The sequence below is a fragment of the Epinephelus moara genome, chromosome 5 (genome assembly GCF_006386435.1).
Source record: "Epinephelus moara isolate mb chromosome 5, YSFRI_EMoa_1.0, whole genome shotgun sequence".
NCBI classification, from domain to species: domain Eukaryota; kingdom Metazoa; phylum Chordata; class Actinopteri; order Perciformes; family Serranidae; genus Epinephelus; species Epinephelus moara.
In genome coordinates, this window is record NC_065510.1 from 14,067,074 (window position 1) to 14,079,932 (window position 12,859).

General features: G+C 43.7%; 2 protein-coding genes across 12 annotated transcripts in view; both read left to right on the top strand.

The window, feature by feature from the left end:
* The first annotated feature begins 338 nt into the window (after nt 1-338).
* Nucleotides 339-5,151, top strand: krt97 (keratin 97). The gene is made up of 8 exons (XM_050043534.1): nt 339-839; nt 1,518-1,600; nt 1,891-2,047; nt 2,657-2,821; nt 2,958-3,083; nt 3,860-4,080; nt 4,287-4,327; nt 4,419-5,151. The coding sequence occupies exons 1-8, from the start codon at nt 447-449 to the stop codon at nt 4,523-4,525; spliced, it is 1,293 nt and encodes a 430-aa protein (XP_049899491.1). The 5' UTR covers nt 339-446; the 3' UTR covers nt 4,526-5,151.
* Nucleotides 5,152-9,494: 4,343 nt separating this feature from the next.
* The window catches only part of rims1b (regulating synaptic membrane exocytosis 1b), a 93,600-nt gene continuing 90,235 nt past the window's right edge, over nt 9,495-12,859 (top strand). For 3 of the 11 annotated variants that reach the window (XM_050043529.1, XM_050043530.1, XM_050043531.1), the window contains exon 1: nt 9,504-10,211. In XM_050043529.1, the coding sequence (XP_049899486.1) occupies nt 10,045-10,211 (167 nt within the window). In that variant the 5' untranslated portion in view covers nt 9,504-10,044. Of the gene's footprint in view, nt 10,212-12,859 lie in introns of all 11 variants that reach the window. The other 8 variants (XM_050043522.1, XM_050043523.1, XM_050043527.1 and 5 more) reach the window with 6 other exon arrangements.

Genomic DNA, 12,859 nt, shown 5'->3' on the forward strand with positions numbered 1-12,859 from the left:
TAGTCCTATTATTTAGCTTTTGAGTCGGTTTTTGTGAGACAGTTTTTTGGGTGAGGCCACTTTACGAGCAAATTAGCCAGACTGCCCATGAAAGGAATATTAATCTTTTGTTTCCGCCTGAGATTAAGTGTATCAGACAGGCTTAATTCAACCTGACAGGCTGAATGAAAAATGCCTCACACGCCTATGTGCCCTGACAGTCGTTAAACATCGGGAAGTACACCTGAATGCCTCCACCACGCCCTGTGTGGTCACACCTGTGATGATGGGGGCGAGCAGCATCATTCCACCTACCTGTTCGGCCGCTCCCACCTCCACGGAAGAGCCTATAAAGTCCATCCTACAGGCTGCCTCTCATCACCAGCTCCTCCACCACTCCTGGGCTTTGACACGTTTTGACTTTGACAAGTTTTCAACGCTACACGCGAGCCAGAACAGAAGTCACCATGAACGCATCTCGCTATTCGCTTTCCAGCTCGTCCTTGTTCTCCGTGCCCACACTGACAAGCTCCAAGCGGGGCACGAGCGTCTATGCCGGCGCAGGTGGGAAAAATGTCAGGATATCCTACCCCACCAACAGCCTTGGCGGTGGCTTGGACCTGGCAGGGGCGCTCGGAGGTGGCGGAGGTGCCGGGGGCAGCATCGGCATTTCAGGCAGCGAGAAAGTGACCATGCAGAACCTCAATGACCGCCTGGCCTCTTACCTGGATAAGGTGCGCTCCCTGGAGTCTGCCAATGCCAAGCTGGAGCTTCAGATCCGAGAGTGGTATGAGAAGCAGACCCCCGAGGTCCGGGACTACAGCAAGTATGAGGCCATCATCGAGGACCTGCGCAGAAAGGTGAGCCTTATCCTGATCCAGACGCATAAACCAAAATGTCTTTAATTGTATAACTTCAAATTTGTCTGTAAAAATAATGTTTATCTATAAATATTTAATGCTTTTCACCCTGTCCCCAAACTTATCTACACTCATTGTTGTAATGAATATGTAATTCATTGATTCCCCTAGACTAATATTCAATAATTACAAAATAAAAATGTTTTTATCTTTTATTTCCATAAAGAGTCACCACTCATTTACCATATGCTGATTCACTATTGAACTATAGGCTCAAGGACAGAGGGATGTTAAATGCTGTAAAGCCCTCTGAGGCAAATTGGGATTTATGATATTGGGCTTTATATATAAAATCAAATAGAAGTATTATTCATGATATATATAATACATGATATGTGTATGTGCATGTGTGAGTTAATGTCAGAAAGACGAGAGCGCTGGAGTTTAAAACCAACGTTTGTCTTTCTTTCTTTTTGTTTGTTTGTTTCACACCTACACACACCTCCAAGACTTTTAAAACTTGGAGTGCAAGTCAGGCGTAAAGAAAACTATTATAAACAAAGCCCTTGTGGCCCACATCCACATTCTAGATAATAAAGCACTGACACACCTTTGAAGTTGTATTATAGCGGGTTAAAAAACTACTGACAATGCCTCTCTTCTTTTCTTTCTCTTTAGATCAACGCTGCCACACAGGACAACGCCAGGCTGATGCTGCAGATCGACAATGCCAGACTGGCAGCAGAGGACTTCAGAATCAAGTGAGTGGAAAGTTACGTCAGAAGTTATCGGCCCTGTGTGGAAAAAACCAAACTGTATTTATAATGCCACAAGTCTGAAACCTGACAGATGTAGTAACTTGACATCCCGTTTGCTCCATAGTTCCAGGCTATGTGGACTTATTGTCACAGGGGTGTAACGGTCAACAGTGCAATAAAACTGGTGTAACTGGTTTTGGTGGAGCTCCACTTTGTATTTTTTTTGTTGGTGGTAACACCAATTAAGCGGGTGCAGCAACATGAACCACCGTGCCTTTTTTTTTTCTTGACAGGTTTGAGAATGAGCTGGCTGTGCGCATGTCAGTGGAGACGGACATTGCCGGACTGCGCAAGGTTCTGGATGAACTGACCATGGCCCGCTCTGACCTGGAGATGCAGGTGGAGGGCCTGAAGGAGGAGCTGGTCTACCTGAAGAAGAACCATGCAGAGGTGAGAGGTCTGCTGTTAAGGAGTAGCAGCACACTGTGTCAGTGAGCTCAGGCGACTGGTCCTCTGCACTTTACAATAAAACATCAATCTTGTTCAGTGTTTATGTGTGTCTTAACATGATCAGGAAGTAAATGACACATCTGTTCCTCTCATAGTTTCTGGAAGGTCTCACGGGCATGGCTCCAGGCAGCAGAGTGTGAAAAGAATCTTAAAATACTTTTTCACGAGACAGTTAGAGAAGTATTTGCTAAATGCCTCCGAGTGTTGTCTTTAGCTTGTACAAACAACAATTAATGCAGAACTTGTTGAATTGTCTGCTGAGTGCCTTCAGGTTGTGTAACTAAATTAGGTGCTGCTGCTGGCCCCAGGGTGCTGCCAGAAACAATGACCCAGATGTTTATCGATGCTGAAAAAGCTGATCATGAAAGAATACATCAAATAAGAGAAATGTTGTACCGATATGTTCATGAAAGTGAGCCAGTGTGCTTAACACCTGCCTCTGCTCTCCATTTAAAGTTTGCTAACACTTGCTAACTTAAGCCAGCATGAGCCTCACGTGGGTTTTATCTTTGACCCACCTGACCTTTGACTCTCTTGTGCCACCTGTAGGAGATGGCGGCCCTTCGTGGCCAAGTTACTGCCAGCTCTGTGAAAGTGGAGGTCGACGCCACACCTCAGGTGAATATGTCCGAGGTCCTGGATACGCTCAGACAGCAGTACGAGGGCATTGCTGACAAGAACCGCCGTGATATGGAGTCCTGGTACAAGGTCAAGGTAAGGGGAACTAGATGATGCACTATCTCATCTACACATCTATACATGTCTGTATGCAACTAAAAATGTGGCCTAAAAATAAAGTGATTGCCATCTAGCCGTAATAATGTTTTGACAATTTTCATCTGTCTTCCAGTTTGAGGAGCTGAACAAGCAGGTGGCTACCAGCACCGAGAGCCTCCAGACCTCCCAAACTGAGATCAACGATCTCAAGAGAACCCTGCAGTCCCTGCAGATTGAGCTGCAGTCCCAGCTCAGCCTGGTAATTCAGATCCCATAGGCACATATGCATCTGTCATCTTGATTTGTACGACACACCATAGTAACATATTTTACAACATGTTTTACATAGACTAGTGCAGGACTGGCGGGTTGTTTTGTAGACTGATGTGGAAGTTAGCATTGCCCTTGTTCCCACGACAAAAAAACGATTTGGATTTTTCCATTAGGTTTTGAATATTTCAGGAAATGAGCTCTGTGGAAAAATGCTTACATGTCTTGTTCAGCAAGATCGACCCAAATGAACACATCTTTTATGGCCTTTTGAAGTGTAAATGCAGTCGCCAGAGGTAAAAAGTTAACGCTAGGCTATAAACGATCTACAGTACAGTCACATGACTTCAACGTTGCCACTACAACTAGGCTGTAAAGCCACGTTCAGTGTGATGACGCTCTGATCTCTTGTTAGCGACCGTTTTATTAAAGACACATAAGAGCTTTAATACTCACAGACCTTATTTCAGGCATCTAATTAAAGATTCATACAAAAAACTCACTGACTTTGAGACAAAGGAACTGGAAGTACAGAAATGCTAACTAATTTCCGCATTTTACGATTTATTCCTGCAGCACTCTACACACCCCATAAATACTCAGTAAGTCAGTAAACCTGTCAGTCACTGTCTTTAATGACTTCCTCACTCTTTTTTTTTTTTTTGGGTTAGGGTTAGGGCAACTTAAGTGGAAAGAGGAGTTAGAAAACAAGCAGTAAGTGCTCAGCAAACTCATGTGTCTCCCTTTGTTTTCCCTCCCCTGCAGAAAGCTGCCTTGGAGGGCCAGCTTGGAGAGACAGAGTCCCGCTACAGCCTGCAGCTGAACCAGCTCCAGGCCATGGTAAATTCCCTGGAGGAGGAGCTCAAACAGATGAGGGCAGACATCGAGAGGCAGTCCACTGAGTACCAGATGCTGCTCGATATCAAGACCAGGCTGGAGATGGAGATCGCAGAGTACAGACGACTGCTGGATGGAGAAGATGTGAAGTAAGGGGATGTTTTTTTTAACGTGATGTTTGTCACAATGAGTCCAGCTTGACGTATGATACATGTTGGGAAACACTCTACTCATGTTCACACTGGGAGTTGAATAAGAAGATTGATATCGCTCTCATTTGTCTTGGCAAGGAAGCGAAAAAGCCTCGTCCCCACAATGTCTCTTTATTAATTTGTCACTTCTGTCTGTCTTCTAGAAAATCTGTTATCACCACTGTAGTCAAGGAAGAAGTCAAACGTAAGTTTACATCGCCGCTGTATTTCGTTTTTAGCTCTTTACTTGTAAAAATAAACATGCTACAGACTGAACTTTTTTTTTCCATCTGCAGCTAAACCAGTCGTAACCCAGAGGACGAAAGTGGTGGTTGAGGAGATCATTGATGGAAAAGTGGTGTCCCGCACGGAGGATGTGGGCACAGAGATCATCAAGAGCTAGACAGACTGCATCCCAACGGATCTGGGTCAAATGATGAATTAAGTAGGAAAGAAATTAGCTTCAAGAGGCCAAAACTAACCAGGAAAATGTGTTATTATTTCACCCAGGTCTGAAATCCAGCAACATATTTCTCCCCCCAGATATTTTCTGCAGTGTTGATATTTTTATTTACAGTCAGAATATGTGTAAAATAAGCAAAACCAATGTGTTAAAATATTGGAGCACTGGATTATAAACTGTGCCTTTGTTTTATATCACTGAAAACTGTGCAGACTGTCATCTAACCTCCTGAAATACCAAATTCACTCAGTAGTAGGCACTGTGAGCCCCAGAAAAGAAATACACATGCAGAAGTGAGACCATTTCTTCTAAATGATAATAATATCTCATTTTGTATTATTTTTATGAGGCAGAATGATAATCTAAACATAGTTGTGCATTTTGGGTCATGTGAAATACTGTTGTTTAATTAAATGTTTGGAATTAGACCACTGTCAGGTTGATTTCCAGTTTCTGTGATGTCTTTGAATTAAACCACACTTCCCATAAATCTTATGTAGATCTGTATGAAAGGGATCTTTCCATCTTTGAGTGTTTTCCTGAAGAGAATAAACATCTGCCCTCCACTTGTTTCTCCCTTTGCATAAATATATGAAAGCTATACAGAGGCTATTGTGTACAACTTCACTTCACAAAGTTGTATATTGTTTTTTTTTTAGAAGCTAACGAATAGCTAATGAAATGGTTCCTTTTGTGTGGCTGCACGACTACTGTTATTTTACCACTCGGAGAGTATTTGCTTTGTCTGCTTACCTTTTTCCTTTGTGCAAACATTTCTAAAAGCCTTCACTGAGAAAGCTACTTTCACCATTAAGACATTTCTATGTAATCCTCCCTTCGACACTGTTTAGTGGTTCGTCGGCTTTGCTGCGATGGCTCGTTTCCCTTGAGGGTGTTTACAGTCGGATCTGTATAATTTATGACCTCAACTGACTCTAGTAACTTTTGAGACTCAAAACAAATAACCTGCATGTGTCCTCTTACAAAAGAAAAGTTAAATACATAAGGGACACAACACTTGACAGCAGGGTCATCCCTATGTTCCCAAGGTGCTGTGTTCCTACACTCTATAGCACATAATGAGAACCTGAAAAAGATGTTCACCTGGAACAGGTCTTTGTCTACATATAGTTGCTCTTTCTGTCAGGAGAACACTTAAAAATGCATTGCAGCCCAATATATTCATTAATTTCAGAATAAATTAATTGAAAAAATAACAACTGACCAATTACAGAATGAAAAAGTTGCTTACCAAGGGTTAGAAAAGAGGCATAAAGCCAGGTTTAATTCCACATCTAAACAGGTTAAGGTTAGCTAAGAGGTCAGAGGTCAGGTTGAGATAAAAACATCCGTAACTGACTAATCGTAGGAAAAAAAAGACCTGGAAATGGGATCCAAAACTCTCACATGCAATTTTACATTTTAAGCTTTATATGGCTCTTGTCTGATGTGTCTCATGTATTGATGTGCACGTCTCGCTTTAACTTAACCTAAAACATAAAGTAGCAACTGGTAAATAGAGCCAACGTTTTTAATATTCCTTCCCTGTACATGCAGTGTTTCCATGTGTCCACTAGATGTCGGTATGTTCACTTTATTAAAGCCTTGGATATGGCGACGTCCACCTGATTCTGTGGGGATGTCTTCAGTAGCACTGTAGTTACTTCCTTATCAAAATGTTACTTAACCAATGACTTTAGCTTACACATGGTGACAATATTCAAGACAACTTCATATTTCAATGGCAAATGTTGCTTTGAGTGTTATTCCTTAAAGCATATTTGATAAAACTTCTGGTACCTTTGGAATTAACGTTCAGAATTAAAGAAATTATTTAAAATTAATTTTTGGGCGTCAAAATGACAGAGAACACACACACACACACACACACACACACACACACAAAAATAAAACAAGTTTGCAAGTTTGCTCAATAGCCTACTTCTCAATCAAACACTGTTTTAAACTGCTGGCTGGGTACATCAGTGTAATATTAATAAAGGTAGATTGATTGATTGATTGATTGTAACATAGAAGGCTTCACAGCCCCTGATATCCAGCAGGGAGAAGCACCGTCACTAACAATCATCACTTCTTATTTATTCCCTACATTGCTGTTCTGCACAGCAGGGAACAGTTTTGTATTTTCTCAGTATCCCCTAAGAAGCAAGACAGCACTCAGTCTGAACAAGAGGCTGCAGGGTGTTTGCATTGGTGGAGGAAGTAATCAGATCTTGTACTTGAGTAGCAATACTACAGTGTAGAAGTACTCAGTTATACGTTAAAGGTCTGCACACAGAATCTTACTTAAGTAAAAGTACAAAGGTATCAGCATGAAAATATACTAATGCACCAAAAAGATAGATAGATAGATAGATAGATAGATAGATAGATAGATAGATGCAGGTACTGCAATGTAAGGTGATTAAATTAAATGCTTTGCTAGATATATTATTAATGTAATGTATATAAATATATGTACAGATACCAGTGCAGATACAGATTTTTCTTGTAGAAGGTGCTTAAAGGAGTAATAAGAAATGCTATAAAGTCTAAAAATATAAACAGCTAGCAGAATTAGTTGATTTACTGATTATTTTTTATTTTGCATTGATAATCTGAATCAACAAAAATAAATAAAGCTGTCAAACAAGTGTAGTAGGGTAAAAAGTACAACATTTCCCCCTGAGATGTAGGAGAGGAGAGTTATGAAGTAGTATTAAGAGAAAAAGTACAAGTACCTCAAAATTGTTAGAGTAAACGTACTTAGTTACATTTCAGCTCTGGGTTTTTGTGCTGAACTCACCTTTATTCTTTTTCACGCAGTGGGAGGAATAAGGTCACTGCTTATTTGCACCTGAGCAAGTTGTTTTTTTCCATTAACGAAATTTGCCCAATAACTTTTGTATTTTTCTCTGCATCTCACCATTATTCAGCTACGAGGTTCTCATTGGGTAGCGACTCAAGTCCATGCAGGACATTCCATGCACATTCCCTGTCTGTCCCTGAGGGACACATGGATGTGGGAAAAGTTTTGAAACATGTTGTTCCACCCTGTCAGCTGCATTAAAACCAGTAAATATCTGACTTTCATATCGCTCATGCATTAACCCATGCAGCTGAATATCTCACCCTGTGCATGCATGTTATCCTATGACTATATGTTTGCTAATAGTATGCATTATGAAAGCTGACCGAGCTGCTTGAACACATCCTCCATCTACAGCACAGAGCCATTAAAGCAGAGCCTCTCCGTCCTTACAGACTGCACTCAGGGTTTATTTATAGTCCGAGGGCTGCAGCAGAGATCCGCTCGTGTTGTGGCACGACTCTGTCACTCAGGGCCGGTGGTCCCTAGTCACGACCGAAATGATGACAAAATTCTGCACCACGGGAAGCTGACGTCACCCGCGGTACAGTCACCTCCTCGGTGACGTCACGTGACGGAGGCTGGGGTGGCAGCAGCCCTGGTTAATGCCATCTGCTGGATGGACTCAGACTCTCACCCGGCATTACGTCATCGGGGAGAAACCGGTGCCAGCTCGGGATCGGTATAGCCTGGGAGTCTGGATGTGAATGCAAAACGAGCCGGGAGAGGAGAAGGAGGAGGAGGAGGAGGAGGAGGAGGGCTGGCCTGGAGTGAGGCTGACCCGGGCTATTATTGGCAGGAGCTGTTTGATCGAGCAGGGAGCCTCAGCATCTGTAAGATTAGATGACAACAGTATAAACACTTCTCTAAGAACACATATTCCACTACAGCTTATACTTACAATTTGTTTGGCTTATCCAACGTATCAAAAAGGGATATGCAAATTGAAATAAAAAGACTATAAAAGATATGATCTTTTATATGGCAGCTGAAGTAATACGATTGATAGCATAGATGTGTTTTCTTGTTCTTAATAATTCAGATAAATATGTGGGTAGCTATGTGACCATGTCCATACTATGTACCCCCCCCCCCGCACCTTATACTTTTGTCTCTACATATGTCAAATAATCCTCAAAAATGCACAAAAAAGCAACAAAAACAAGAAACAAAGACAAAGACGAGATAAGATAATGTTCATTGTCCCTGCAAAGATAAATAAAAAATAAATAACTCATAGATAACATAACATGACAAATTCGAGGTTTTTTTATGGTATAAAACACAATTTCCATTCACACACACACACACACACACACACACACACACACACACACACACAGACTTGGGCTTTACATAAGATACATGAAGCACAGTAATATACATAAGACATACAATAAAAATACATCAAATGATACGAGATATATTGCAAGAGTTTGTTAAAGCAGTATCTGCAAAATACATGGGCAAAAAGCATACAAAATATGTTTAATAAAATATCGTGACTCGTGTGCTATGGCTGCAACGCATGGTGCCAAATGCAGTGAGGTAAGCTGGTTACCTGGTTTCCTGGTTGGATGCATTCAAATGTTGGAAGCTCAGAGAACCACAGCAGGAGCTGAAAAATAAGATGTGTGTTTGCTGTGGAGGCGAGCTGCTGTCCATGGTGCTGAAATGGACCAACAATACAACACTGACAACTTCATCATGTGCACGTTGTGTCTGCATCATGAGGCTGCACATGGTTTATGAAATGTGACTTACCTGAATGACAAACTACTCAAAAGTATCGCGAGAATTGTTTGTCAAATATGTTAAATGTGGCTGTAGCCCTCGTGCACTCCTGAACTTTGTGTGGCAAGTGTGTGCGTTGGATGAAACACTGGGGTGTGTGTGTGTGTGTGTGTGTGTGTGTGTGTGTGTGTGTGTGTGTGTGTGCAGCCACAGTAAAGGCTGCTTGCATGTGATGATGGTGATGGTGATGGTGAGGACCCCATTCTCACATGAGTAAGCGCGCCTCCGCAAAAAAAAAAAAAGAAAAAAAAAAGGGGGGTTGGGGGGAGGAAGGAGGAAGAGGAGGGCTGCATTCCCATTGACTGAGAGAGAGAGAGAGAGAGAGAGACAGAAAGAGAGAGAGAGAGAGAGAGAGAGAGAGAGGCAGCACGGACTCCGCCTATACCGCCCTAACATCCAGCTCCAGTCCGACGACGGCACCACAGACCAGCCGTGTGATCCAGGGGCCCCCTCATCGCGACTCCCGGCGTGTGAAAAATGGGCTCCCCGTGAATCCGGGCGGTGGAGGGCAGAGGCGGGCAGGCGGGGGGTGGGGGGGATCGACGACGAGAGCGTGGTGGGAGAAACACCCAGAGAGGACAAACAAAAGCACAACCGAGGGTGCCTGCAACCATGAGCGGCTTGCACTATTCGCCAGAGCTGCGGCTGCCGCTGCCGCTCTGCCCGCGGACCATGTCGTGAGGTGTGGCTCGGAAACGCTCCGGGGAACCTGTCAGCCGAAACGACTCGCCGAGGAGGAGGAGGAGGAGGTGGTGGTGGTGGTGGAGGTGGAGGTGGGGTGGTGGTGGTGGAAAAGATGTCCGCCTCGGTGGGGCCCCAGGGTGGCCCTCGCCCACCCACCGTGCCGCCATCCATGCCGGATCTGCCGGACCTCAGCCATCTCACCGAGGAGGAGAGGAAGATCATCATGGCAGTGATGGCTCGGCAAAAGGAGGAAGAGGATAAAGAACAAGCCATGCTAAAGTAAGCGCAACATTTCTCCCCTTTCTGTGGAAGTTATAACGCATAGCGATCCCCCTTTGTAGTGATCAACACCACACACCCATCACATCCAGTAACCGGTAGCCGATGCGCTTGTCTTGAAGAGGTGGTGTGCTCCCAAAAAATGTACCCAACATAATAGCAGCTGTTTCTGAGAGAAGTCAGCATCATCAGAGGGACAGCAGCCGTGTGAGGCTCGATGCAGCTGGAATCAGTCAATAAATTAAAACAATATACAGTCACAGTCAGTGGAGATGACCCGAAACAGGGTCAAACGTGTTACAGGTGTAGATTGGGCCGTGAGGATGGGGTGTGACAGTGCTGGTGGAGATGGTGGTGGTGGTGGGGAGGGGTGTAGGGGGGGATGAATCATAGCATTATCCATCCTTCACCCACTCGTTTTCATCAATGGGGACTGCAACCCATCCCTCAGTTTACACATCCAACACCGCTCTGATTTTCCCTTTTACGCACGCATGCAGGCTGGAGTGGCTTGATTTTTGCAGCCGCGAATGTGTGTGCATCTGTGTGTGTATGTGTGTGTGTGTGTGTGTGAGAGAGAGAGAGAGATCGCTTTGGCAATAATGGGAACAACAATGACATTATAGCTCACAGGCCTGGAGCGACACAAACCGTTTTATAAGCCTGACAGACGGACGGTGGTGAGGCGGTGTGTGTACGATCGTTTGTGCTCCCCTTTGGCGGAGAGAAGAAGATGGGGTGTGGTTGGGAATCTTAGCAGCCCTGAACCGGACACAATATAGATTAGAAAAGAGACCGGATATATTGGTCCACCTTTGGAAACCCCTCTGAATATTGATCAAATGACGACCCATCGCTAAGAACTGTATATAAATAACCAGTGATAGATTTCAGAAGGTGCCATACACAAACTGAGCCACTAAAGGAGCATTAAGGGGAAATGACAGGAGGTAGCTATAGCTCACTTGAAACTCACTGATGTGCTACAGCTGCCTCATACAAAGCCTTGGTTACATTGCAGTTTGATGCCTCAGGGGCTTTCACCACAAGCAAATGGCAATTTGAAGCAGCACAGCCGCCACTGAGCTGTATCCACACCTGCACTGGAACATGTGAGGGGCCCTGTCTCTCTCTCTGGCTTCATAATGAAGGATATTGCTGTATAGCAGGCGTGCAGCATCCCACAGCACTCTGGCTTGCTTCAGTTCTAATGGCTGTTTTCATTTCCTGACTGCAGCCTAAAGGGAAGCTGTGAGAGCCGCATCGGGAGAGGAAGTGATGTATTTAATGTTCCATGAGGCACAGGCTCAGGTTCAGTCAATAATGGCTTCATCATCTGGCTAACCATTGATGGGACCAGTACACCATGGACAAAGGAGAAATGGGGTTTTAGAGAAATATGCAAATAATGCCCATGTGAGCAGTGATGAGGCCTGTTTAGCATCTACTACAGCATGTAGAGGCAGGGGAAATGGAAGAAGAAAATAAGATAGACAGCTTAGCCATTTTGTGTTATCTCATAGACCTTCGTGTAGTCATGTCATTTAATATCAGTTAGTCTCAGACAGTGGCCATGTCTTTGTTAAAAATGGGACATATCTTGTCACACCTATGCAAAGCAACCATTCCACTCAAAAACAGGCCAAGAATAAATCCAGAGTCAGAGACACAGACAGGATCGTCACACACAGACACACTAATTCACTAACAATTACTATACGCAGCAACATCTCAGTAAAAAACATCTACTTTCGGTGGCACTATCTTAGCAGAAAACGCAGCGACGTCTTGGTAAAAACATCTACTTTCCACGCCACTATCTCACCAGGGAAAGCAGCGACATCTCGGTAAAAAACATCTGATTTCCATGGCACTATCTAAGCAGGAAACGCAGCAATGTCTTGGTAAAAAACATCAACTGCTCTGTAAAACATCTCCGTAAATAACAATTGCTTTTTGTGGGGGCGCTGGTGGCTTAGTGGGTAGAGCAGGCGCCCCATGTACAAGGCTGTTGCCGCAGCAGCCCGGGTTTGAATCCAGCCCGTGGCCCTTTGCTGCATGTCACTCCCTCTCTCTCTCCCCCTTTCACACTCATCTGTCCTGTCAATTAAAGGCTAAAATGCCCAGAAAAATATCTTTAAAAAATTGCTTGCTGTGGGACTATCCCCAGTAGAAATACAGTGACAGGCTGATACCAAACATCCAAGTTTGGTACCTAAAAAACCTCTGGAAACACGGCAATGGCTTGTTAAAACTCAACTGGCTTTGTTGTATGTTGGTCTTGAACAGTGGTTTGCAGCTTGGCAGCCATCTCACTCAGGTGTCATGCAATCTACCATTTCCTTCACCTCCTGATAACAAAAGTCAGCTCATATACTACGTCACTTTAGAAACACAGAAATGATACGTATGAAACAAATGTAATGTGTCAGTGGTTTGCAGAAATGTACAATACCAACATTTTCTTTAGGTGATTTTTGGGTTATTGGGTTTGGATTCAACCAAGGGTTAATATCTCTTAGATACCAATACGTCATAAATAAAACATGCTGGTGCCTTCTTTAGTATCTTCAGTGATGAATCAAATGGCTGTGGTAAATGGTATCTAATGGTTTAAGTGTACAAGCAGCAGCACAAGCATACATGAC

What these genes read in the sequence shown, in the direction of transcription:
- krt97 (XM_050043534.1), top strand. Translation starts at nt 447, where the DNA reads ATGAACGCATCTCGCTATTCGCTTTCCAGCTCGTCCTTGTTCTCCGTG. An exon ending in TCGAGGACCTGCGCAGAAAG is followed by an intron (nt 840 to 1,517) that starts GTGAGCCTTATC and finishes CTTTCTCTTTAG; the next exon opens with ATCAACGCTGCCACACAGGA. An exon ending in CTGGATGGAGAAGATGTGAA is followed by an intron (nt 4,081 to 4,286) that starts GTAAGGGGATGT and finishes TCTGTCTTCTAG; the next exon opens with AAAATCTGTTATCACCACTG.